The sequence below is a fragment of the Mauremys reevesii genome, linkage group 5 (assembly GCF_016161935.1).
Source record: "Mauremys reevesii isolate NIE-2019 linkage group 5, ASM1616193v1, whole genome shotgun sequence".
Lineage (NCBI taxonomy): Eukaryota > Metazoa > Chordata > Testudines > Geoemydidae > Mauremys > Mauremys reevesii.
Window position 1 is genome coordinate 59,778,954 of NC_052627.1, and position 27,197 is coordinate 59,806,150.

The following is a 27,197-nucleotide window of genomic DNA, read 5'->3' on the forward strand; positions in this document are numbered from 1 at the left end:
GGGACCTTTATCTGTTAATCACCTGTTATGTGAGGACAAGATAAGAAGCCCAAACTGTATAAAGAAGTGACTCAGAGATTCGTAAGTGTGATTGTTCTGAGCCAAGGCAGTTATGAACTTGTAACTACAGACAAACTCTTGGTGGGGTTTGAAGGGCTGTTGCTTACCAGGGTTAAGGGTGATCCTTGGTAAGCTTATTAGCCTGTGTGTAGGTTCTCTTATTGTTTTTGTATGTATTCTCTGTAAAGCTGTCACCTTAAGAATAAAGGTGTTTGCTTAGGAAAAGCTTTGCAGTAACTGACAACAATTACGCTGTTTGTAGCTTCCGAGGAGAAGGTGGCCAGAGTTGCTGGGGGCGGTGCAGTCTGGAAAAACCTCGGTGAGCAGGGGGAAAGATGCAGGTCTCCTTCCAAGAGAGGTGATGTGCTGGGGGAGCTGGAAGCCCAAGAGTGAGTGCTCTTTGTGACCATAGAAGGGGAATACAGATAGAATGGCCCTGAACTGTGACAAGGCTCTCCCTGCCTTTCCACCGCTTGTTTGTGTGGAGTGTGAATTCTTCAGGCTAGCACTGGCCTTCATGCTGCTGTGTATTCTGAGACTCAGCTCACCTGGAGCATGGGGTTTCATGGCCTAGGCGCTCAGAGACTACATTGAGGAGTACAGTATAAATGGCTAGATAGAGGCCTGCTGATTTCTGTGCTGCAACTGCACTTAGCCATGCCTAGCCTCTGGTCTCTGCCTCTCCTGCCTCCCTTTCAGCCAGCTGCCAGGGTGGGTGGATTGGTGGTGGCTGAGACTGCCTCTTCTCTCCTCACAGGGTTCACTCACTGCCCTGCTATCTTATTTGAGCGATGCAGAGGGAGTTGGGGAGCTGCCCTGAGGGCAGGGCGTACTGAGCACGGGGCTGAGGAATAACAGCAGAACCCTTGTCAGTGCTTGTTGCTGCTGTGAAGAGCAGCTCAGCCTCAGGATTATAGGAGAGGATGGTAAAAAGGAGACTCTAGGAGATGGTGGTAATGAGGAGCAGGAGGAACAGTTTGACATGGGGAGAGATCAGGGAAGAGAGGACTGATGTTATGAGGGGCGGAAACAGAGAATGGATGCTTTGTTTCAGTAACGGAAAATTGATATAGGGAGGAGGGTAGATATATTTGTGTTGGAGTAACTGGTGGATATGAAGGAAGGTGAATAGTGGGCCATGCGATTTGCCATCATATGGAAACCATGTGTGTACGCACCTACGCGTGCGCCAATCTGTGTGCAGTTTTTCTCAGGCTTGTTTCTGAGCCCTCTTAGACTCATCTGGCTGTGCTCCGGGACCCAGCCCACCTGGAGTTCACGGTTCTTAGAGCCTGAACCGTCCTTCTGCTCAATGCATACGGGTCAGAGGCATCCTTTCTCAATTTCTCTGGGTCTGCATTTGTTCTGGCCCTGACTCCAAAAGCAAGAGCAAAAGCCCTCAGGGTGTTACAGGCTGTTAGTGTCTATACAGCAGTGTGACAAGTTGACATAGTGCCAAATCTATATGCCATATGACTGCATGCTATTCCACTTTGAATGCTGTGCAAGACCATCTTGTACATGTTAAATTCTGTGATCCCTGGAACAAAATGTATATCTTGTTAAACCTAACCTACCTTGTTTGGAAAATAATGATAAATAGAATGGATATATTATTTTTAAACAAAGGAAATAGGATTGGTTGGGTAGAGGGACAGCAGGGGATAGATTATATTTGAAAAAGAACACACAGAAAAAATACTACTACATGACATGTCTGTCATCACTCTGATTATTTGTCTTTTCTTTCCCTTATCCTTATTTGGTGTTTTTGTATTGTAAGTTCAGTCCAGAGATTCTCTTCCTATGTGTCTAAATAGCCCCTAGCACATTTCATTATTGTTGCATAAGAACCTAAAATGTGCTAAGGGCTGTTTAGGCACATAGAAAAAAAATGTGTGTATTTATTTATTTATTTATTTATTACATAAGAACCCTACATTAAAAATGCTCATGTTAATCCCAAACTCCACCATCTGATTTTTGGTTAAATAACTATATAATGGTTTGCTATCAAATGCTTTGATTTTACATCACTAATTCAGAATGACTTATTGATTCCTTTTAAAAGAAAATGTAATTATGATTAGTTGGTACATAAATCCAAATGTGGATTGGAGGCGGTAAAATTAAAGGTGCCTACAGGGCTAGGTGGTTTTAACTGTGTTCAGATAGGGACAAATGAACACTGCTACATTACATTTATTAAGATTCTTCACTTTTCCACTAAATAATGGCAAATTATTTTTAAAAAACCTGAGAAATATAACTTATTTATTCAGCAGATGTCTAGAAGCCCATTCAGTTTTATTAGAACTGAAATCAACAAATTACTAAAACAGAACGTTAGTTTGATTTTTATTAGTTGAAAATAAAATTATCTGAAATCTCTTGACTTATGTAATAAAATTAGCATAAAACAGGAAGCTTGCATTTCCTGCTTCCCCATATCAGTTAGCTTATTGCATGATGACTAATTTAATCCAAATGAAGAAAATATTATTCCTCCCCTTCAGGAAACTCAAATGAAATCAAAACCTACTTTCCCGCTTTAACAAAGTGCCTCTAGGTGGCTGGCTCAGTGACTTCTTCCAGTAAAGTGGAAGGTCAACCTGTGGATGGTCTCTGTACCAAGGGTGGCTAGGTATAGAAAGTGTATGAGCATCACCCGCTTCAATAATTAGGTATTTGCCATGGTAATTTGAGTATAGAATGTGGTCAAAAAAGCGAAGTGAAGTGCTTGTTTACTACTTTCAGTTTAGCCTTAATTATAAATTCAAACCTAAGTTTTTAAATATCTGGTTAAACTGGGATAAATGTTAATTTGTATCCACTTTGCCACATAGCTAGTTAGGAAAGAAAGTTCTTCTGTGATAGTAAGTTACTGCTGAGTGGTCAGGTTATTATTTTGGTCAAAGCAGTCACATCTAACTTGGACAGTGGTAAAATGATATTAAGAAATACTGTACTTGTAGTATTTTCCTATTTAATTCAGTGAAACCTTTTTTTATTTTAAACTTCACTTTTTTACCTTATTACACTTTACTCTTCCCCTATTAAATTTGTTGCAGAATTCAGAGCAGCCACTGCAGGGTACTTAAGGTTCTTGACTATACATGTACTATAAATGCGAGCAGGGCTACAGTTTTGTCATAGTAATTTTTAGGAAGAGTAATGGAAATATAAGTAGGAGAGGAGAGAGAGAAGTCAGGGATTATTTTGTGTACAAAATAACCTTTGTTTTCCGTTTTTATTATCAATGTGAATATACTATGTTTTGAACACAGGAATTTCCAGACTAGAGCCAACCACAGTAAGCCCAGCCTTGCTCTCAAAAATAAAACACAAAGAAGAAGGGGACAGGGGAAGAATGTTTTTCCATGAAGGATTAGTGCAGCAATCTAGACTGGTCTCCTCTGTAGTAGCCTCTTGGGTAGCCCAAGGGTTCTGCTGGAGTTCTTGATTAACATTGTTCAGTTGTTTACCATCTAATCCTCCCACATGCAAAAGTCAAGTCCATAGCTATAAAATTTCATGGCACACATCAAGGAGTTCTAATGAAGTGGAAACCGTGAGAAGAAAGTTGGAACAGTGATAGTGTGGTTTGTGCTGTGTTGGGTGCAGCCTGATTCACGCTTTTCTTGTGTTTTTTATATTAAAAGAAGTCATGAGATTTTTAACATGAAAAGAAGTTTTATTAAAACCTTGTATACATTTGTTCATAACAACATACTGCTTAAGGGAAGATACAGAAAATATCTTGATGTGCTTTAAGCCTAGACTGATTGGGAAACATTTCCTTTGGATGTTGGGATTGTGACAGTTGTGATAATGTAGCCAAACCTCACATAAATGACCTCAGTTCGTTCGCAGGCCTAAGGATTAAAAGTGGTCTGGTCTTAATGTTAATTCGATAAATTTTAAAATGTCTGGGAAGACTTCCTGAAACATGAACAATTCCAGTACTGTATAGGAGGAAATAGAGTAAATGATGCTAAGTATTAAAAAAGATCTTGGTTGCAACTTTTTGGTATTTTTTCTGTGTTTAATTTTTCATTTGCTGCTATTCATCATTCTTTTTTGTTTCCCCTGAGACCTGATTGTTTTCATTAAGAGGCTGAAGGATAATAGTATGTCTATACCATATATCTATGCAACCCACCTTCCCCAACTTTGAATTAAGGTTGTAGATAGCAGACTTCAACATCATGAACTGTAAAATGCGAGGTAATAAGCAGTTAAGTCATTCTGCACCCCAGCTTTACTCTATTTATCAGTTCCTCTTCTGAGCCGCAACTGCCTTCCAACCCCACCCACGTATTCTTCTCAGGAATGTGCAGTGGGAATTTCCTAGCTTTATGTCATAGCTATATAAGAGTATTGACATATAATCACATGGATCGCTAGCAACACTGATATTTACTGTATTATCTTCCATGCTCCTGACAGCTTGGCTTCCTCTCCTGGCTTCCTGAAGATGCGGATGTATTTTTTTGTTTTGGTTTGAGTAGGGGAGAAGGTAAGTTAGTAGCCATAGGAATAGTTGACATTCATGAATCTCAAACTTTCAAAATCAACATCTCGTGGTGGACTTTTAGAGTTATTTTGGGCCTGTGACATTGAAGGTGCTGTGGCCTTTCAGCTCCTACAATCTTCATAGTGGAGGGTGCACAGCAGATTGCATGGCTGAGCTCTAAAGATGTAAGAAAGTTTCTCTTTTTTTATGTTTTTGCCAGTAACTCATAACACAATTCTCTTTGGTACTGGGATTGTAAGATTAATCCTATAACCTTCTCTGAACATGCAGGCACCTGCCTCTTACCCAGCAGCTCATGTCTCTATCTATACTGGTGAAGACTTTCTTATTTAAGTTGCTTACATGTTTGGAATGTTCAGGCAGACTCTTAAGAGTTTTACTCTCTTTAGATGCTTATTTCCTATTAGTATGATTAGAAACTGGTTCAAGCCTCATGAGTCAAGCTGAAACTAAACCCCATGTACTACTGAATTGGGTGTCATATCTGGCATTTTGGACCCTAGCCCAGGGGGCTGCAGGAGTAGTACTGTACATTCTATTGCCATTGGGAGGACACCTGGAGTGAAGAGGGACTTTGGGACTCCTATAATCCTGAGCCAGCAGTGTTAGTGTGATGTGTTTAGCTCTAGGGAGAGTGAAACAGATGGTTTGTGTGTGTTCTTCATCCCTTCCAAAGCCTACAGGCTCCACTATATTTTACTCCCTCTACCTCTCCAATTGTGTAATTCTTGAGCAAAGCATGCAGGTTCTATGGAATGATGGATACAAGCAGCTGCAAAAGATAATATTTCAAAAGGGCACCTGAATGGCTGAAATCCTCTAAGAGAAACTTCTGGACCTTCTTGATGACCTCTGCAAGAAAGATCAGTGTTCAGATGTGGGTCTCTTCCTGTACTCAGCATCCCGTAATGAAGTATACCCAATTTTCAAGATTCTGCTCAACAGGAACATGGAAATTGTCAGTCACCCACTGCCTTCCAGGCTGTATATTTTAGGGGGGGGACACACGGAGGGGAGGAAACGGAGGTCAACTATATTTGCCAATCAAGATGCAAACCATCACCACACATTTTGACGTATAAACGGTGTTTACATTTATTGAAAATCCGGGGTTGAAGTCCAATCAAATTGTGGGATACGATCACAGTTGCTCAAATCTGCATTATAGAATTAAAATATTGTGTGTTATGAGCTAATTTGTTCAAGGTTAAATTATTGTAACCTGTTTGAAAGCCATTGATTTTATTGTCTAACCAATTGCTCTAAATTTCCTTGCTCACTCTCATATTTTTATTGATGATTATTGCTAATGATACGCTGCTTTGAAAATGACCATGTATTTAAAATTAAATTAATAGTATACAAAGTATATCAAGATGAGATGTCATTCTAGAAGATGTGCTCTAGCTCAACCAGAGTTATTAGCTTGATGCAGGAATTACTGGCAAAACTTGTATTGCCTGTTTTATCTAGTAGATCAGAGTAGATGGCTCTTATCCTCATATCTTTTAGAAGGATATGGAACATAGAAACAGTCTAGAGGTCAGAAACACCGTAGGTGAAATCTTGACTCTATTGAAGTCATTGGCAAAATTCCCATTGACTTCCATAGAGCTAGGATTTCATTCCTTAAACTCAATCCAAGCATCATTTAGCAGCCTGTGCAGCTCGTACAGCACTGGACTTATGTGCTGTCTGCAGGAAATGCTGCTTAATTAATAAAGCCACCACATTTTGCCCTAGCTGCAAGTTCTGTACGGTTTGAAGGTGCTACTCAATATAGTGATTAAACAATGATCAAACTGCCTTAAAAAGCAGCAAAGAGTCCTGTGGCACCTTATAGACTAACAGACGTATTGGAGCATGAGCTTTCGTGGGTGAATACCCACTTCGTTGGATGCATGTGACGTGTTCACCCACGAAAGCTCATGCTCCAATACGTCTGTTAGTCTATAAGGTGCCACAGGACTCTTTGCTGCTTTTACAGATCCAGACTAACACGGCTACCCCTTTGATACTAAACTGCCTTGTTTGTGAGAAAATATATATTAAAAAAAAACCCAAAAACAAACAAACCCAACAAAACCAGAACGTAACTATCAGGCAAGATGCTTACACATCTGAGTAACTCTGTTATCTTATTATTGTAACTGTTTTCTTGGCTCTCCCAGTTTCTCCTTTTTAATCATTTTGAGAGCTCTCTTGCAGTTATCATGTCAGAATTTAAGCATCAATCCTGAAAAATTGTTGCATGCCGGTAGATTACTGTACCTTCAGCCAAACAGATTGCAGGATCGGCACCTTAGATTGGATAATGCACTTTTGGGTGCTCATAAGAAATAAATAAGCTTACCTAGGTATGGATAACTGTTGCGAGATCTACATCTTTTTTAAAAAAAGAAAAAAATAATAATGCAAAAACAAATCAAATATTAATATTTTTCTGATGATTCACCCATGTTATGTTACTTAGTATTTCGTAAAGGAAAAAAGTTTTAAAGTGCTGTTCTGGGAAAATATATATACTTTTGTCTCTTAATTTCTCAGTTTAATCTTATGAAAAACATTGGTAGGATCAGTAATGAGGATCTCCTATCCTTTGAATAAATCTGTTAAGTAAATAAATCTTTCATCTCATTTTCATTATAGAAAAAATACATAAAACGGTGTTTTGTAATACCCTGAATGTAAAAGCAAATACTACATTGAAATCAAAAGTGTTTTGCAAAAGTTGCACTGTATTATGTCTGGGGTTGTATGCCATGGATTAGCAAAGTGAGATTCTACTGTACATGCTGGGGGTGGAGTATTTGATTAAATGCGGAAGGAGTTGGTTTATATGAACCCATTACACACATGCAGTGGCCATATACCATCCCCCCCAGCATAATTATTCTTTTTACCATAATACACAAAATAAGCATTTCATCCAAAAACCATGAGACGGAGGTTGCAGGTTAGGAAAGAATGTTATTGCTGCATATACTAGAGTGAATCCATACTAGATAAAGTATCAGGGGTAACTGTGTTAGTCTTTATCCACAGAAACAACAGGGAGTCCAGTGGCACCTTAAAGACTAACGGATTTATTTGGGCATAAGCGTTCATGGGTAAAAAAAAACCTCACTTCTTCAGATGCATGGAGTGAAAATTACAGATGCAGATATTATATAATGACACATGAAGAGAAGTGGAGAACCAGTGTTGATAGGACCAATTCGATCAGGGGGGATGTAGTCCACTTCCAATAATAGATGAGGAGGTGTCAATTCCAGGAGAGGCAAAGCTGCTTTTGTAATGAGCCAGCCACTCCCAGTCCCTATTCAAGCCCAAATTAATGGTGTTAAATTTGCAAATGAATTTTAGTTCAAAGAGAAACAGCAGAAGCCTGTTTCTGAAGGTTTTTTGTTCAAGTATAGCCACTTCTAAATTTGTTATAGAATGTCCAGGGAGATTGAAGTGTTCTCCTACTGGCTTTTGTATGTTACCATTCCTGATGTCCGATTTGTGTCCATTTATTCTTTTACGTAGGGACTGGCCAATGTACATGGCAGAGGCTTATGCCCAAATAAATCTGTTTAGTCTTTTAAGGTGCCACCAGACTTCTTGTTGTTTTTATACTAGATAAATAAAACCTTACAGTAACTTTAAGGTGAGAATGGGAAGGGTGGCATTCCTGGGTGCCAGAGGCAGAACAAGAAGAAAGAAATGAGTCTCTAGTTTATAAGTTTTATTCTCCCACAGTACTTCTTGGAATCCAGTCAGCCAAGTGTCAAGATAAACTACCTCCTGTTCTGTGTGCCACATTACTAATGTGTATATATTTTTAATTTTTTTGCTGTTCAGATTTGTTCAGGGCATGTGTATTCAACAGTTGATCAGCAAAACAATTAACAGTGAATACACATGACTAATGGAATATATACGTACAGAATCTTTGGCCTTTCCTGGAGAGGAACAAAGCAGCTGTTTTGGGAAGGGAAGATGGACATAAGGCTGAGTCCTAAATAGTAAGTACTATATATCTCCCTTTCTCTCTCCTCTCCCACAAAGCAGGAAAGTACAACATGGGTGATATGACAAACTAGACAAGTCATTTCAAGGAAATGAATGTCTGATGCCATTGAGATCTTTAAGCCCTTCTTTTGGACTTGACCCTACCTAGTATTATAGTCACTAGTATTATTATTTCCTTTGTTGCTATGCCACCGGGCCTCCAGCACACCCACCGCTACATAAGGAATACTCTGCTCCAGGTCTGCCCATTCCCAGGACTCAACCAGGGCATAGTGCCAAAAGGTGTCCAACAAACCTGTTTTGCCCATGGCATTTGGCGAACCAGACAACCTTTCCTCCACTTAGAGCATCCTACGATACAACCCGCTACTTCACCTAATCATACTTCAAACCGGTTGGAACTCTCCAAGGAAACAGCAGAGCAGACATAAGACATAAATGGGTGCCAGACACATTTTACCTATCTGCGGCACAGGTATGGGCCTGAGGAAGGTGGCTACCTGAACTAAAATTGATGCTGATCAATGCAAGATCCATCAACATCAAATAGTACATGACCTCATCAATACATGTTCCCATATAGCTTACATCATAGGCACTTTCTTGGATGACACCCTGAGCCTTGCCCTAGCCCACACTATCCACCTGACTACTTGCCTTATCACAGACCCAGGCAGCTGCATTCATCTTCTCTTCAAACAGCAAATCCAGAAAGAGCGGCTTCAGGTAAGATGAGTACATTTAGATTCTTTCATCTAACAGTAGAAATTAGAGCCAATGCTAAGATTGATTTTAAGCTCATTTACAGATAATGGAAATAAAAAGGGCTCTAAAAGGAGTTTGCTGATTCCTTGCCAGTGGTGATGGTGAAACACTCAGATTGGAAATTCATGTTTAGGCTTCAGATACAAGGTCCTTCTCCCTTACACCCAAGTCATTCTTTGTCTGCTTCCCTAGGACTCTGGTCATGTTTGGTCCAGCCTTCAGAGCCAGGCCACACCTTGGACTGGTCTCTGATTATATGTTATTGTGGGCATCACAATCCAGCCACTGTCTTGGACAGACCATCACCTCATTAAGGCATTGATCGGAGCTCTCCCAGTTCCCAGGCAGCAAGACCCATGATCCTGATTTGACCTGGGGACTCTTTAGTCTCCGTAAAACTCCAAAGCATGCTAACAGACAGCAGCACTCCACAACAGGACAAAGAGTCAAGGACCTGGTGAATCATCACTATTGTATGCTAGCCTCACCCATCGACACACTGGCCCTGGGGGCCTTTTCTCCATATTGCCCACATGGTCGCCTTGGTTTTCTAATGTTCTGCACTGGATGAAAAAAGAGGGTTGGAAACTCATGTGCCAATGATGGGAAAAGACAGGCTGAAACAGGAAGGTTCAAACATGGAAACTATGTTAGTGGCACTGATGGATGATCTCTTGCTGTGAATGGATTGTGGACAGATAATGTCATCCTTTTGGGACAATTCTGCAGCATTCAGTACTGTTTATGATGAGATACTGCTGTTCTACCAGAGAAAGGTAGCATGGATCCATGGGAATGTACTAAAAAGTTTTAAGTCGTTCCTGGAGTGATGCATCCAAAGGGTAGTGATAGGAATCTTTGCCACGAGACCCCTCACTTGTTGAGTCCCAAAAGGATCAGTTCTCTCTGTAGTCTTCTTCCATGTTTTCATGCAGACACCAGGTGAACTGGTCAGATGACATGAAATCAAGTGTCGAGCAATATACAGAAGACATACAGAGCTCTACCGATCCTTTACAACATTTGACCACAACATTACCATCAAAAATGCGTGTTGCTTGAACCAGATTGGTTCATGGATGAAGAACAGGTGGCTGAAGCTGAACCTGAGCAAGATGGAGATGATATTGGTGGGCAGAGGAAAGAACTTAGATTTTGCAGTGAAGTCTCATTTGGTTGAAGGCATACACCCACAATTGGTCTATTCAGTCTGTAGGTTGAATGTTTGTGGATTCCTTGCTGACACTAAGCTCTCACATGGAAGCATCTGCAGATAACTCTTTCTACCATTTCTGTTCCCATGGTAATGGATGATGACCTTTGTAACCTCACAGCTGGACTATACCAATGCAGTATATCTGGGCATGAAGTCAACAGCTTTAAGGAAACTCCAACTAATACAGAACTCTGCAGTGGTTTTCCTTGGCAACACAGGTTGCCACAAGCACAGCAAGACTCCTCCATCCTCTACACTGACTTCCCACAGAATATTGAGTCAAGTTCAAGGTCTCACCTCTTAACTTCAGGTTGCTCAATGGCCTGGTTCAGGGTATCTAGCAGTTTCCATACAGCTATTGGATGAAGACTATGATTGACATCTCTGCTCCTCAGGCATTATGGAACTTTCTACTGTACGGGTAAAGTTTGTTTGTACAGGAGACAGAACTTTCTTGGGGTCTGGGCTGAAACTGTGGTCTGAGGTCCTTAGTTCCTGTGGGAGTTATCCCAAACCTCACCATCTTTTGCTCTAACTACAAGGTACACTTCTTCAACATGCCTTCTTTCATATAAAGACATAACAGTATGCATGTTTAAAACAAAACCCCACCAAAAGAAAACATTCTAATTCTTCCTCTGGGGGAAGAGAAAACACACCACATGTGACAGATATTAGTCAAGTTGCTTAATGCCATACTTGAAGCCGCTGAGATACCATGTTGATGAGGTTGGTCTAAGAACCCATCTGGAATGGAATGGAATTTTGAATGGGAAAAGGACATAAAGCAGAAGTTAATAGGCCAGAGAGGGAAAACAAGGAAAGAATTAAGTAAGTAATTAAATTAATTAAAAATAATTAAAATTATGGAGTAAAGTATGAAAATAGAAGGAAAAGGGAACAAAATCTAAGAAAGGAGAGAAATGAAAAACGTTGGTAGAAAAAGTAATGAAATTTAAAACACTACAGAATTAGGGAAAATACAGATTACGGTGTAAGACAGAAAAAGATGCACAAGAGTAAAACTAAGGAAAGTTAAATGAGTGAAAAGAGAGAGATGAACATATCAGACATAGGGGCGGCTGATTATTGACTGTCTTGCACCTCGTGTAGTCATTTGTCTCTATACAAAGTGGGTGTAAAAAGAGTTAGAATTCGCCACTCATACTGGTTATAGTGTTTTAAATCCACTTTTCACTCATTTTTCACTGCTGTAAATTACTACACAAGATACAAGGCAGTAGAGAATCACACCTGGCAAGTTTAGTTCTGTTTTACAACATTTTTTATCTGATTAAAATAATGTTTGCTTACATACATTTCTGGTATGTTGAGTCTGGTTGGTAACATCATGAGTTACATTCTAGCATTTTATTGTGCAATCTTTTAAACTTAAAACTCCTCTTGGTTTTTATTTTGGCACTATAGTAGACGTATGTCACTTTGAAAGAAAATATGTTTTGTGATATTTTGGAGTGCATTTTCTTGTTCCTTGTATTAAGTCTACAAAATGTACCTGTTTTATTTGCCCACTTGCCTGCTGCTGGAGGGACATGCACTGTTCATCACTGTTTGGCATCTGTGAATGCTAATTCTTAGCAACTGGAGGAGGAACAGGTCTGTACTTGACCAACTCTTTGACCCATGGTTTACATTCTTTGTGACATGAATTGCTTTTCCTCAACAGCTTTTGTTTGATTTCTGTCTTGGTATGACTGTTTATTTGAGTCCTGTGCTGCAAGCCTGTTGTACACAATGCATAAGGCTGTTGCTCACAAGTATTTTTTTCTGGCCTGCTGGAGACCTCTTAGAGTATGTCTTCACTACCAAGGTTAAAGTGCTGCCATGGCAGCTGTGTAGTAAAAAACCCCGCCCCCATGATGGGAGTAGCTCCCAGCGCTCTGAGCGCTGTAGCACTGTCTACACTGCCACTTTACAGCACTGAAACTTGCATTGCGCAGGGTGTGTTTTTTTCACACCCCTGAGCGAGAAAGTTTCAGTGCTGTAAAGTGGTACTATAGACAAGGCCTTCGTTTCTGCAGCATTTAAGCTGCCATTTAATGGGGGAGGTGGGGAGAAGGCATTTCTAGCTCATGTGGTTGTGAATGTGACTTTCTGAAAGTGACCCAGATTGTGTGGCTGATTTTGCAGATGCGTAGTTGCAATTAGCTAAGTTATGTCTTTACTCAGATGATCTGGTCTGTATATATCCAGAATACAATTTGATTCCTTTTTTTTACAAAAATAAAATATTTCACACTATCCAGCCAGCATAACTCTGGGAGAGTGCAGTCTGGCTCTGACATCATCAGTGGAATTGTTAACACAGTCTTTATTATGGGTGACAGTACATGAACTAGAAAGAGCAGAGCATGTACTTCTGATTTTGATAAGTTTTCATGTAAAGTTAGAAAAAGCCCTCTTTTTACTTGTAGACTGTGCAAATTTAATATGGAAGTTTATTGTGAGAAAGTAAACATGGTGCTTCATAGTGACAATTTTCCAGAGTATAAGCACAATGTAAGGTTGAGATACTGTGCTGTCTCTCCAAGAGGTGCAGCACAGACCTCCCAGTCTAAGGAGAGGGAGGCTGGGACAGTGCTGACATCGCTTTAAGCCACCTTCATGCCCTCCTGATCTGGGGCTGCTCTGGGATTGGAGAAGACCCCAGTGTAATGTAGATGGTCTTGGGGGCCTGTCTAAGTGATAGCAGTCGCAGCACTACCTAGCCAACGTCAGCAGCAATTTGCGCGGCAGCCCTATCTCTGTTTTGCTACTCTCATCCCTACCATCATATTGGGTCCTTTTTTAGGACTTACTTTGGTTAGATGTTGCGTTGGTCATGAGAACTAGATTGGTGGCATTGACTTTGGTTTTGAGAAAATGTGCACACATCCTTACCCCACAAATTGACCTAGATTTTGCGTGCAGTGTTTTAGCTGTCTTGGTCCCAGGATGTTAGAGAGACAAGATGGATGAGGAAACATCTTTCACTGGGACAACTTCTGTTGGTGAGAGAGACAAGCGAACAGATCATGAGAAATGGGGAGGTGAGAAGACTTCACAGTTTTATCCCATCAATATTGTGTGTGTGTGTGTGTGGTTGGCCATATCTTGCAACAAATAGGTGGGGCAATAAAAATACAGATTCACTATGGCTATAATCCTCAAAGGAATTGTTTAATGCTAGCCGCATTAGGAAACTTGGAAGGGAATGTTGTAATTTTTTAATCTACCATTGTAAGAACACACAAACTGGAAAGACCTACAGTTGGCATAATTAAAAACTGAGTTAATATGAGGAGAGATTAATAAGACTAGTATCAGAGGGGTAGCCGTGTTAGTCTGGATCTGTAAAAGCAACAAAGAATCCTGTGGCACCTTATAGACTAACAGACGTTTTGCAGCATGAGCTTTCGTGGGTGAATACCCACTTCTTCGGATGCAAGACTTGGGTATTCACCCACGAAAGCTCATGCTGCAAAACGTCTGTTAGTCTATAAGGTGCCACAGGATTCTTTGTTGCTATTAATAAGACTGGGACTTTTCAGCTTGGAAAAGAGACGACTAAGGGGGGATATGATAGAGGCCTATAAAATCATGACTGGTGTGGAAAAAGTAAATAAGGAAGTGTTATTTACTCCTTCTCATAACACAAGAACTAGGGGTCACCAAATGAAATCAATAGGTAGCAGGTTTAAAACAAACAAAAGGAAGTATTTCTTCACACAGTGCACAGTCAACCTGTGGAACTCCTTGTCAGAGGATGTAGTGAATTCCAAGACTATAACAGGGTTCAAAAAAGAACTAGATAAATTCATGGAGGATAGGTCCATCAATGGCTATTAGCCAGGATGGGCAGGGATGGTGTCCCTAGCCTCTGTTTGCCAGAAGCTGGGCATGGGCAACAGGGGATGTACCTGTTCTGTTCATTCCCTCTGGGACACCTGGCATTGGCCACTGTTGGAAGACAGGATACTGGGCTAGGTAGACCTTTGGTCTGACCCTATATGGCCGTTCTTATGTTGTTAAATGTTGTTAATTTTACCCCAGTATTTCCCCATAAATTTTATGGCGTAGTAAATGTTAACTTCCTAAATTTTGAATAGAAGATACTGTTGTACTGCAATTGTTATGGAATGACAAATGTCACAGTTTACAAACAACTGGAATATATCGTGTGTTGGAATAGGTGCTTACTCAGCCCTTAACTGTATGGGGGCTAGCGGGAGAAGTGTGGAGGGGGTTTGAACCTTCCCAAATTGAGGAAGATAAAACTTTGTATTCCTCGTATTTCTGTCTCTCTCTGTCTTATACACACACACAGTCACTCACACAACAAGAGAGAGCTGGGTGGGGGGGATATACACAACTTTTCAGACATTCTTCATACATCATAAAGAATTACAAAAACTGTCTTATGGTGGTTGCATCTCTCTATGCTGTCTAGTGCTGGTCATTGTCAGAGTCAGGATACTGGACTAGATGGAGCATGGGTCTAATCCAGTGTGCCAATTTTTGTGTTTCCTACTTGCCACGTCCTCTATTTTAGTAGTTGAACGTTTGTGAGCTCCTCTTACTGCCCTCTCAGAGCCTCATTTACAGCCACCACTCTTCCATCTTAAGATCACTAAATGCAGCTTCCTTTATAACCCCAAAACACTGCTGCTTTATCAGCTCAAGGGGTTGCTTGAGGCATCCCTCTATATGTTGAGTGCATTGCTGGCTCTTGCCAAACTGGTTTGCAGTGAACAGAGGTCACACATGTGGCAGTGCACAAAAAGCACTCGTGTACATTTTAATAATCATCATAATAGTTTAGACTTCAATCCTGAATCATGATCTACTAGTATGGATTCCTGTACCCATCCAGGATCCCATTGATTTCAGTGAGATTTTGCATGGATAGAGGTAAATGCTACTGGATTCTTATGCAGGATCATGGCCTCTATTTGGGTGTTGATATTATGTTTAAAAAATAAAACCGAATAAAAACAGTATGTGAGAAAAAATTAAAGTCCAGATCTCATATTTAGCCACACCCTAGAGCAATCTTTTGCCAGTGGCAAAATTAGCTAATTTGCTTAACTTTCCTTGTTGCGGAACAGAGGAGGAATTACTAGATTCTAAAGAAGGTAAAGTCTTGATGCAGTACCTTATGATGGTATTTTCACTGAACTGATTTCAAAGTAGCCAAAGTTGACTTATGAGAGAAACAGTAATTTAAAAATATTAGCAAGAAGTTATTCTATTTAAGTATACAAATGTTAGCTTCTTAACTCAGGATGTCGCTGTCTGGAAGCTAAACTCGGGGGGCTGGCAGCCCAGCCATGATATACATGAGTTTTTCAGGCAAAATAATGGAAGACATTTTGTTAACAACTCTATGGAACAGTGCTTGTTTCATATGGTTCTGCTTTATTTAATAGCAGTGGGTTGCAATATTCAGTGCCTTAGAAGAATTGGCTCTGTGAACTACTATACAAGGTGTAAACTGTATACCAGGGGTTCTCAAACTGGGGGTCGCAAGGTTATTACATGGGGGGTCGCGAGCTGTCAGCCTCCACCCCAAACCCTGCTTTGCCTCCAGCATTTATAATGGTGTTATAAATTAAAAACATTTGTTTATATGTTTAAGGGGGGGGGAGGGTCACATTCAGAGGCTTGCTATGTGAAAGGGGTCACCAGTACAATAGTTTGAGAAACACTGCTGTATACTGATGTCAGCAGACCCCAGATATTTTTGTAAGGATTTGGCAAATTTCTGCACTGACCCGTATAACTTTACTAATCCTGTTAATGCAATCATTTTATTTTTTTGCCAAATATTTCTGATTTGCTTTGGTGTAAGTTTTGTTCATACTGTACATTTGTATTCTTTAACAGTGGAATTTTACAAAGTATAACAAATACAGTCGCACTTAGAGTAGGTCAAGAATATACTAGAAAAGGGCTTCTTCCTCTTGTGAGTAGCACTAAATTGTGGTATTTTCTTTTTGCATACCATGACCATAAGTGCTGAGTGATGCAAAGCAGGCTTGCAAGCTACATATTTAAAAAGATACAAAGAATCCTGTGGCACCTTATAGACTAACAGACGTTTTGCAGCATGAGCTTTCGTGGGTGAATACCCACTTCTTCGGATGCAAGAAGTGGGTATTCACCCACGAAAGCTCATGCTGCAAAACGTCTGTTAGTCTATAAGGTGCCACAGGATTCTTAGTCTGGATCTGTAAAAGCAACAAACACGGCTACCCCTCTGATATTTAAAAAGATGTAACTAGAGAAATTCTCCCAGTCCCTTATCTCTGTAGTGTCCTGGTGTTAAAGTGGTTGACTTTCTTTGGGTCAGGATGTGGAAATGATCATAGCATGCAGCATTCAGGATTTCCTCTTTCTGTGAATAGAAAAGAAAGGGGATGTACTTGGGAAGTATAATAAGAGGAGTGAGCTGGCTGTGTGTAGTGCATATAAAGAATAAATACTTGATTTGAAAGTAGATAGACATTACGTGTTTGTTTGGAGTATATAGTAGATGAAAACACACACAGCTGGGAAACAGTTAATAAAAGACGTATAAAGAAATAATATAGTATTCTGTAATGGATCAAAGCAATGTAATATTATTGTGATCGGTATTGGACTGTTTACTGTAAAATACTGTAGTACTTCTATAAAGGCCCCATAAAGAAAGCTCTTTGAATTTCTGTAGAAAATCACAACTGCAACATAAGGTATTATTAGTATGATTACAGTTGTAAAGTAATTTATCTGTAGCATGATAATCCAGTGGGTTATTGTACCAAAATAAAATAAAAGCTTGGCTAAGCCACTTCTAAACTTTTGTTTGAGAGAGAGCAAAGAACACACAATCCCATTTGAAAAAATACGGTAGTAAAGTGGGGGTGGGAGGGGAGGGAGAGTTTTGGACCATGTCTGCATGGAGCCTGATTACTACTTCCTGATATTTATGGCTTTATCTCCCTTTTTTTCTTTGTGTCTTTCCCCTTTAGCACTCCTTAAGATCTCACACTGACACCTGCAGAGGAAGAGTAGCATTGTGTTCAAGCATAACAGCACTTTTCCCATGGCTCCTATTGTGACTGAATTTGAGTAAGATTATGTAACCATAGTCAATTTCACCCTGCAGCAGTGCTGCAGGTAAAGTACAAATAGGCAAAAGGGTAGCACTGGTCTTTCTCTGTAGATTTTGTTACTTGAAAATTTGCAATTACAGAAATACTATTTAATGATATGAAATATGGAGTGTTATTAGAAACCTTATCTATGTGCTTTAAATTCTGATAAATCTTCATATGCCTTGAAATATTGTATTTAATTTCCTCTCTTGGAGAAGAGAATGAGTTTTAATAAGCAAGGTAAGCTATAGCAGCTATAAAATTTTTCTAATAAAAATGCAGTTTCCATAGCATTGAGAAAATTGGATTTGTGGTGGTGATTTTTATTTTCTCTAGCAAATATTTTGTGAAATGATTTTGCGAAAAGACAGCCGTATGTTTGCTTAAGCTTTCAACAGAGACACTCTGTTTCCACTGTTTTGTAGGACTGTGAAATGCTTCACTGCTTGGGTCCATCTGCCCAACATACTGCAATATTTGCTTTTCTGTAGCTTACATAACATTAGAGACTGTTCCTCCTGATAGAGAGTAAATAGCTGTGTGTAGTTTTGCATACCTGTTTTCATTTTGTGTTTTCACATAATTGTGTAAACCAAAAACTGCATTTGAGATGTTCAGATATACTTAGCATTCCTTATTAGCTAATGCGTAAACACAATTAAAATAGTGGTTTTAAAGGTCTGACTGAAATATATAAAAGGCAGGAAATGCAAAGTCCAGGCTAAAACTCACCACTTGTGTGTCAAACAGTTGTGGCTGGGTATTTCAGCTCATATGGTATGTGAAATCACCCACTGCTCTGTGAGCCCCTGACAGGAGCCAGCTGTTTCAGATGCAACATCTAGACTCAAGGGAATAAGCTAAAGTTAGAGTTTGGGGAATAAGCTAAAGTCAGAGTGTGAGTCTGTAAGTTGTGGCTCTAGATTTCTGTCATTTGTTTAGTTTCCTTTTTAGTTAGTGTTCCTTTTTATGCTAGTTTCAGGGGGAAGAGAGAGGGCAGGGGACTTCGTGAAGGCTTTAATATTTACCAGATACCTTTGTAAAGCCTTCTCATGACCCATTAAGGTCATGCAGATCTGCATATGGGTGTTTCCAGGTCTGTACCCTTTCATTTTAAAAAGCAATTGAAAGGCCTGGATTATCTTAAAGCAACAGCAAAAAGCAACATCTGCAGGAAGATTATAAATGTTAATAATTAAATAGACTAGAGAACGTTTTAATACTTTTTGCTGAAGTGTTCTGGGTTAGCTTAAGATGGCTTCTGTGAAGATGGAAATTTTTGGTTGCAGCTGTAGATAGAAAAAGGAAATGGTTGGGTGTAATGATATTTAACAAGAATGTAACTTCCTATTACTCTGAGTTTTGCAGGCCCATTGTGTTTCCTGTCAATAACCTCCTCCCCCATTCTTTCAAGTGAGGAGCTAGTTGTTGTGTGCAAGATGAATATTAAAATGCACTTATGCATGAAAGTGAAATACTTGAAGCAGGGCTGCTGAATTGCCAAAAATGGGCTGTTCTACATGGGGGAAAGTTTTAAATAAACTCTGCTGGTGAAAGACTTTTGGTCAACCTTCCCCCAACTTTTGGTCAACCCTCCCCCAATCACTAATAAAATTATGTAAAACTTATTGTAATGACCAGATGTTTCAACTCTGTCACCTTCTCATCTCTATTTGATGCCAGTTTTTTTTTTAAACTTTCACCTTTTTTCCTGTTAACTTGTGTTTATTGTAGGGTTCAAGAGAATTTAACAAAGGCAGCCAGGATAAAATCAATGTTTATTTTGTCATCATTCTTTGGCTCTTTTTACGCTACAGTTCAAAGCATGTTAGTCAAAACTGGGTTTAAAAATCGCTCTTGTCTGAAACACAGCTTTCTTGGGCAGTGTAAACAGGGCTGAATAATGTTGAAATGTGTTATATTCTGGTTTAGAAAAATGCACGTAGACCAGTATTAAGTACAACGTAGTCCGTGACTTGATCAATGATTCTGCTTCCTTAAGAATATATTTTCCTATCTATTTCACAAGGATGTTGTGCAGTTTGGTTAACTTTTGTAAAGCACTTCGTTGTGAACTTTGGATAAAGAGGTACTATTGCAATTCGAAGTATTATTAAGACCCATAAGCAGGATGTCTTGCGTAGAATTTTAGCCTAAGAAAAGTGAATGCTGACATTGGAGAAGTGTGTTTTGTGTACAGTAAGTATTTCACTTTTTTATAATTGGTTTTAAGAAACAGGTTAATAGTACCACATTCTCAAGAACTAGGCCAGCATTTTCAAAGCTCATGGCCTAAAATTAGGAACCTAAATAAACAGGCTGATTTACAGAGCACTTGGTAGCTCCCAGTGAAGCCAATGGGAGTTAGGAGTGCTCAGCATTTTTCAAAATCAGACCAAGTTATTTATATTTTTGTTTGTATAGCATGTACCCAGGTTTGAATATTTTGATGTGAGATACTTCCTACATGGAATAACTCTCCAGAATTAACTTTTCAAAAGTAAGGAGTGTTTTGTGGGGGGAACAGCTTCAGTCACTCTAAGTGGCCTGAGATTTCAGAGGGCTGAGCTATCTGTATTGCCAACACCAAGCATTTAAAATTCATTAATCAAGCCACTCTCTCCTCAAACCAGCCAGTGATTTAAAAACAATGATTTAAAAAATAAACAAAAAAACTTGGAGATCGTTTTATTTGCCTTCTCGTTTCTGAGCCTTTAGGTAGGGTGACCAGGTGTCTGGTTTTCGATCCTGATGGCTCCGGTCAGCACTGCTGACCGGGCTGTTGACTATCGGGTTGGCGGCACCAGGCAGTGGGTCTGGCAGGCTCCCTGCTAGCCTCTGCGCCGTGTGGCTCCTGGGAAACGGTCTGCATGTCCCCCCTTCGTCTCCTTTGCGTAGGGGCAGTCAGGGGGCTCCACATGCTGCCCCTGCCTCAACCACAGCTCCCATTGATGGTAACCAGCCTGGCTCCGCCTCTGTGTAGGAGCCGGAGGGAGGACATGCCGATGCTTCTGGAAGCTGCTTGAGGTAAGTGCCGTCTGAACCCCTGACCCTCTTCTGGGCCTCAACCCCCTGCCCCGGCCCTGATTCCCTTCCCACCCTCCAAACTCCTCAATCCCAGCCCTGAGGACTCTCCTGCACCCCAAACACCTCATCCCCAGCCCCACCTCAGAGCCCGCACCCCCAGACGGAGCCCTCACCTCTCGCTGCGCCCCAACCCTCTGCTCCATTCCTGATCCCCCTCCTGCCCTCCGAACCCCTTGGTCCCTGCTGGACACCCTCCTACACTCCAAGCCCCTCATTCTCAGCCCCACCCCAGAGTCTGCACCCCCTGCCCCAGCTCAGAGTCCCCTCCTGCACTTCGAACCCCTCAGTCCCAGCCCAGAACCCTCCTACACCCCAAACCCCTCATCCCCACTCCAGAGTCTGCGCCACCAGCCAGAGCCCTCACACACCCCCACACCCCAACTCCCTGCCCCAGCCCAGAGCCCCCTCCTGCACTCTGTACCCCTCAGTCCTAGCCCAGAGCCCCCTCCTGCACTTCAAATCCCTCAACCTCAGCCCCACATCAGAGCCTGCACCCCCAGCCGGAGCCCTCACCCCTTCTTGTATTCCAACCCACTCCCCCCCCACACACTCTGAACTCCTCATTTCTGGCCCCAATCCAGAGCCTGCACCCCTAGCCAGAGCCCTCACCCTCTCCCTCATCCCAGTTTCCTGAACCAGCCTGGTGAAAATGAGCAAGTGAGTGAGATTGGGGAGAGCGAGCAACCCAGGATGGAGTGGTGGAGGCTGGGCTTTGGAGAAGGGGCGGGGCATGGTTAGAGTCTCAGAGGAGGGGTGGGGTAGGGGGCAGGGCAAGGGTATTCGGTTTTGTGCAAGTAGAAAGTTGGCAACCCTACCTTTAGGGTTCACGTTTCAAGGTTTTCTCAGCAGCCATGAGGGCTGGAAACTTTTTTTTTAAATGAAAGTTAAGACTGACACACAATCTCAGTACTACAGCAGCTAGAGTTTTAGAAAAAAAGGTTAAATATTGCAATATTGAAAGTATTGCTTACATTGAATGGATTTGTTTTAGAGTGATAAGAAAATAAACTGAAATTTCTGATATTTTTCTTGACATGGTTAGAAAAAATAAGACAGCTGATTTGATATAAGACTTACAATTAAAAAGAAACTAAAAAAAAAACCAAACCCAACTTGATCTCAGAAAAGTTCCTAGTTTATGAGCACTTGCTTTTTTTTTTTTTTAATTATTATTATAGATTAAGTTAAACTACTCCATCCTGTGTAGACAAAAACGAAACTAGGCCTCCAGCATTGGGAATGTGCATCAAGGCCTGCTGGCAGCGAGAAAGAGAGATTGCAGAGGAAATCGTTAGATGGGTCTAGACTAATGGGTCAAATTTAAGCCATAGAGATGACTAAGTATCTGATCTGCAAATGCAGTCCTCTACTTCCGTATCTAATGGACCTTGTGCTTACAGTTATTTGTGTCCCACAAGTTCACACAAAAAGAATGTGCTAGGTTTAGAAAATCTGTTAAAACTATCTGAAGTGATAACTAAACATTTTTAGAGTATCTCTTCTTTACTACACCTCTACCTTGTTATAACATGACCCGATATAACACAAATTTGTATATAATGCGGTAAAGCAGTGCTCTGGGAAGGCGGGGCTGCACACTCCGGCGGATCAAAGCAAGTTCGATATAACGCGGTTTCACCTATAACACGGTAAGATTTTTTGGCTCCCGAGGACAGCGTTATATTGGGATAGAGGTGTACTTAGCCCAAACAGTCTGTCTATTCAAACACCTAAAATTACTTACACCCATTCTAATTTGTTATATTATTAGGGAACAGCTGTTAGAAGCAAGGTGGACAAAAATCAATGATTTAAAATAATACATATTTTTAAACTGGATTTTTAAAATTTAAATAACTTTCTTTTTTAAAATAAACCTATTTAAAATTTAAATTTGAAATTGACAACATATTTTAAGGCCTAAACTTAGTATAAATTTATTAATATTTAAATTAAATTTAAAACAAATATTCAGTGTTTGTTGCCAAAGTTTTAAAGAAAGTCAAACCACTGAACTAGTGGAAATCACTGGCTAAACACTGGAACCAGAGTTTGTTGAAGTGCAGTAGCCATTTTTGACAGCAATAGCCTCTTCTACAGGTGCAGAGAGAATATTTTCTTAATTTTAGTTTATTCAAGTAGTTCAGTTCAGCGACTGTTTCATTCAGATTTGCGAAACAGGGAGTTGAAAACACAGGAAAGCTTGTTTTCCTTTTCCAATCTATGAATTAAAACTGTGTGTGAGAGGATGAGAGCTACTAGTTCTACAATCCGAAGGAGACAATGACCAGAAACAATCAGTTCAATTCACTAACTATGGATAATACTTCCGTTTGTAGAAGTCAGTTTTAACTGCAAAAAAATATTTTGATACCTTTTTTTACTTATGTGTCCCAGCACATTTCAGATGGTTTTATTTACGCAATTTTAAAATGCTGGTTTTATGCATTTTTAATTGAATTCTAATTTCCATCCAACTGTAGCTTTGCACAAACCATGAGGAAAAAATTAATAAAACTAGCAAACAAGTAATGCATCATGCTTAAGGCCCTACTTGAATTGCGTGATGATTGTCAAATAATTGTGGCTGAGTTGCAGACAAGGCATGGAAAATCGCGGAAAAGTAATAATGGACCTTTATGAATTGCGATAGTTTGGAAAAACCAGACAAGACCTTTTCTTTAAGAAAAATTTGCTGGAACAATGTAAACACTCAGTTTTATGTTATGCCTGTTAATTTTTTTGATAACCATACTTTTTGCTGCAACTATATTAGTCATTAATGCACAGGGCTGACAGCGTGAGCCCCGCCATGTGCGCGGCTAACAGTCTGTTCCCCAACCCCAGCTGCTACAAGCTCGGATAAATGGGGTTCTACTGTACTAATGGGGAAAAATGTGTGTGTAGCAAACCTCAAAATGTATGCAAAATTGTGGATTGTGCAAAGTAAACTAATTAAAAGAATTGTGGTGGAAGTCTAATATTGCAGAATTGTGGTAGAAGTCTAATATTTCCATAATATCGCAAATTAAGTAGCGCCTTAATCATGCTCCATTATCTAACATAACAAAAAAAACCCTATAAAAATAAGAATATGAGTTAGGATATGTTAATTTATAAAAATAGCTTAAATAAATGTGTATAGTTATAGTATATCATCTTGGTTAGCCAAGAGAAGTATGAACTTATACCAACAAATGAGAATTGGCCATTTGTTAGGAAAGTAAAAAGTGTGTGTGTGTGTATAATATAAAATAAAACAAGATTAAAATTCATTATGAAAATCATGGTTTCCTGCTTGCTGATTTAAATAACTTGAATTTAAATCACTCCACCCCGGGGTAAATTGAATCATGCCGACAAAAGACTGTTTCTGAAGAAGACATTTCAGGAAACGTATTTAAAATTACTTTTAATCTGTTTCTAAAGTCATGGGTTTTTTTATTTACTGACCATCAGTAAATAATCTGTTTCAGATGGTGGGGGTTGATTTCTGAGAGAGCTTGTAGTTGCACTGTGTTATTAAACATGTTTTACCTCTGTTGCTCTTCTTAAACAAACCTTGTGCATGTGTGCACATACAAAAATGTCTGGAGGAGATGGCTATTTTCTGTCACTGTCATACTCATTATAGAATTTAACATCTACCTCTAGGTCTTCAACACTAGGATTGTGTATAATTCTCTTGATTTTTGTCAAATTAGGTATTTAACATTTTTGGCAGTTTTCTGAAGAGTGTTTATATTTTTTCCTACGGGGGGTGGAAAATGTCCTTACATTTTACTGATAGTTAAGCCTGGTGTTTATTAAGTTTGTGCTGCAAGACATTGAGTTTGATAATTACAAATCTGATGTAATTAGGAAAAAACATAATTGGCCACCGTTTAATGGTTTAGGTACCAGTCCTGCAAAGTGCTTGTATCAATGGTACTGCAAAGTTGTGCATGGACTTAACTGTTTGCGGAATTCACTCCTACATGGTTGCCACCTCTTGCAGGTTTATCATGGATAACACAGCTTCGGCCTCTGCTGCAGGAGCTGTTGCTAGAGGACCCAGCTGAGGTTGGAGCCTCATTGTGCCAGGCACTGTGCAAACACAAAGTAAGGATATGTCTACACTACAGCTGCTACAGTAGGTATGCCACTGTAGCGTAGACACTTCCTATATCAGTGGAGGTTTTTTTTTCTTTTGTGGATGTAGTTAATCCACCTCTCTGAGAAGCAGTAGCTAGGTTGCCAGAAGAATTTTTCCATTGACCTAGCTCCGTCTACGTTGTGGGTTAGGTTAACTTAACCACAGCACTCAGGATGTGAAGTTTTTCACAGCCTTGAGTGACATAGGTTGGTTGATCTAATTTGTAAGTGTAGACCAGGCCTTAGAGCCCTTGTTCCAAAGACATTACAGTCTAATGCAAAGCATAGTAGTGAGTTTGTGACACAGTATTGACAACCCCAAGCATTCAAAAGTCATGGAATCAACCCCCCCAAATCACGAGATGTTAATGGGGTGTTGGAACAGTTTGTATAGGGGGGGTGCTGAGAGCCATTGAACCAAACTGTAAACCCCATATACGATGGAAACTACTTCATGCCAGCAACCCTAGTTCCAGCACCTATGGATGTTAAAAATAACACATTATGGATTCTTTTTATTTGCCTTCTTGGTTTTGAGCCTTTAGAATTCACATTTTCAAGTTTTTCTCCCTTTTCTCTCCCCTTTCATATCAGAGTCCCCTCTTTTCATACCACGCCAGGGGCTTTGTGTGCCTCCATCTCCATACCCCATCTGCCACATGCCGGGGCTCTGTAGGTCTCCATTCCCCATACCATTGTCCCACATTCATCACTTCCATGCCAGGGGCTGTGGGCGTTCCCCATTTTCATCAAATGTGTTCTGCCCACCGATGCCTAGAACATTCCCTGAAATGTTGGAACTGATTAGATGCTGTTTGCAAAAGCTGTTGTGTTACAGAAAGACAGAGAAATGCCATCAGGTTGAATGTAGGGCTTCCTTTCATTCAGACAGTTACTTAATGCAATGATATTCACCAATTTTACAGAGGAATTGGAGATCTTAAAGTAGCTGGAAACCTAATTTATAACCCTATTTCTTGTTTCAGAGTTTCCATTATTCAGCTGATATTTGTGTCTCTCTGCCAACCCCTAACTTTTTGGGGGAAGGCCTTGTGCACTTTTTGGGGCATGTGATCTATGGCCAGAAGAGAAGTTTTGGCATAATTTGAGATGAATCCATTTCTGAGACAGTTTTTTTTTTAATGTACCGGTTTTCAGTGTCATATTTCAAAAGCTGCTGGACTTGAAACTTATTGGAATAATAGAACTGTAGGTCTGGAAGGGACCTCGATAGGCCATCTAGTCCAGTCCCCGGCATTTAGGCTGAACTAATTATTATAGACCAGCATTTCTCAAATGTGGCCACCAGAGACTTTTCTTGCGGCCAAGCCTCCTGGGCTGAGAGGGGTGCGGGAGGCAAAGTAGCAGCCACGCCCCTTCCCTGTTGCTCCTGGGTGCCTTGCCTTGGTGTTGGTTGCTGGGTTGGGCCCTGTCTCCCTCTGGAGACACCTGGGCACAATGCTGGAGGAGCAGGCACCCAGTGAATTTTCCACCTTCCCAGGGGTCGTGGGGTTCAGCCCTGGGGTGGTGGGGTGGCAGGCTGCAGTCCCGGGCTCCAGTTGTGCAGCTGCAAGCTCTAGCCCCCCACTGCCTCGATTGGTCCCCTATTCAGGGTTTAAATTGTCTCCAGGCTTGCCGGGGCTGAGTAAGTCTGCTGTGAAAAGTGATACTTGTACGTTTAATATCACGTTTCACAATGGACTTACTAGCTAGCAATAAATAAATTACAGTGATTTGTTTTTCCTAAAGCTAACTAAATATTTTAGGAAATAGTGTGAGAGCAGCTGCCACCAAAAAAAATTTGCCCTGAGAACCCTTGTATATAGACCAGCCCTGACAAGTGTTTTGTCTAGTTTGTTCTTTCAATCCTCCAATGATGGAGTTTCCACACCCTCCCTAGGTAATTTGGTCTAGTGTAGGGGTTCTCAAACTTCATTGCTCCACGACATCTTTCTGACAACAAAAATTACTACACGATCCCAGGAGGGGGGACCAAAGCCTGAGCCCCGTCGCCCTGGATGGGTGGGGGGCGGGGGCCCAAAGCCGAAGCCCAAGGGCTTCAGTCCCAGGCGGGGGACCTGTAACCTGAGACCCGCTGTCTAAGGCTGAAGCTCTTGGGCTTTGACTTCAGCCCCGGGCTCCAGCAAGTCTAATGCCAGCCCTGGCAACCCCATTAGAACAGGGTCTTGACACACTTTGGGGTCCTGACCCACAGTTTGAGAACCACTGGTCTAGTTCTTAA

General features: G+C 40.6%; 1 protein-coding gene across 8 annotated transcripts in view; it reads left to right on the forward strand.

Annotated features, from left to right (window-relative positions):
- Positions 1 to 27,197, forward strand: part of TMEM131L (transmembrane 131 like) — a 113,716-nt gene that overhangs the window by 18,445 nt on the left and 68,074 nt on the right. Inside the window, exon 1 of one of the 8 annotated variants that reach the window (XM_039540323.1) lies at positions 13,623 to 13,645. The exons of 6 other annotated variants lie outside the window; for them this stretch is intronic. In XM_039540323.1, coding sequence (XP_039396257.1) covers positions 13,638 to 13,645 — 8 coding nt within the window. In that variant the 5' untranslated portion in view covers positions 13,623 to 13,637. Of the gene's footprint in view, positions 1 to 13,622; positions 13,646 to 17,667; positions 17,709 to 27,197 lie in introns of those variants that run through there. One more of the 8 variants, XM_039540321.1, reaches the window with a different exon arrangement.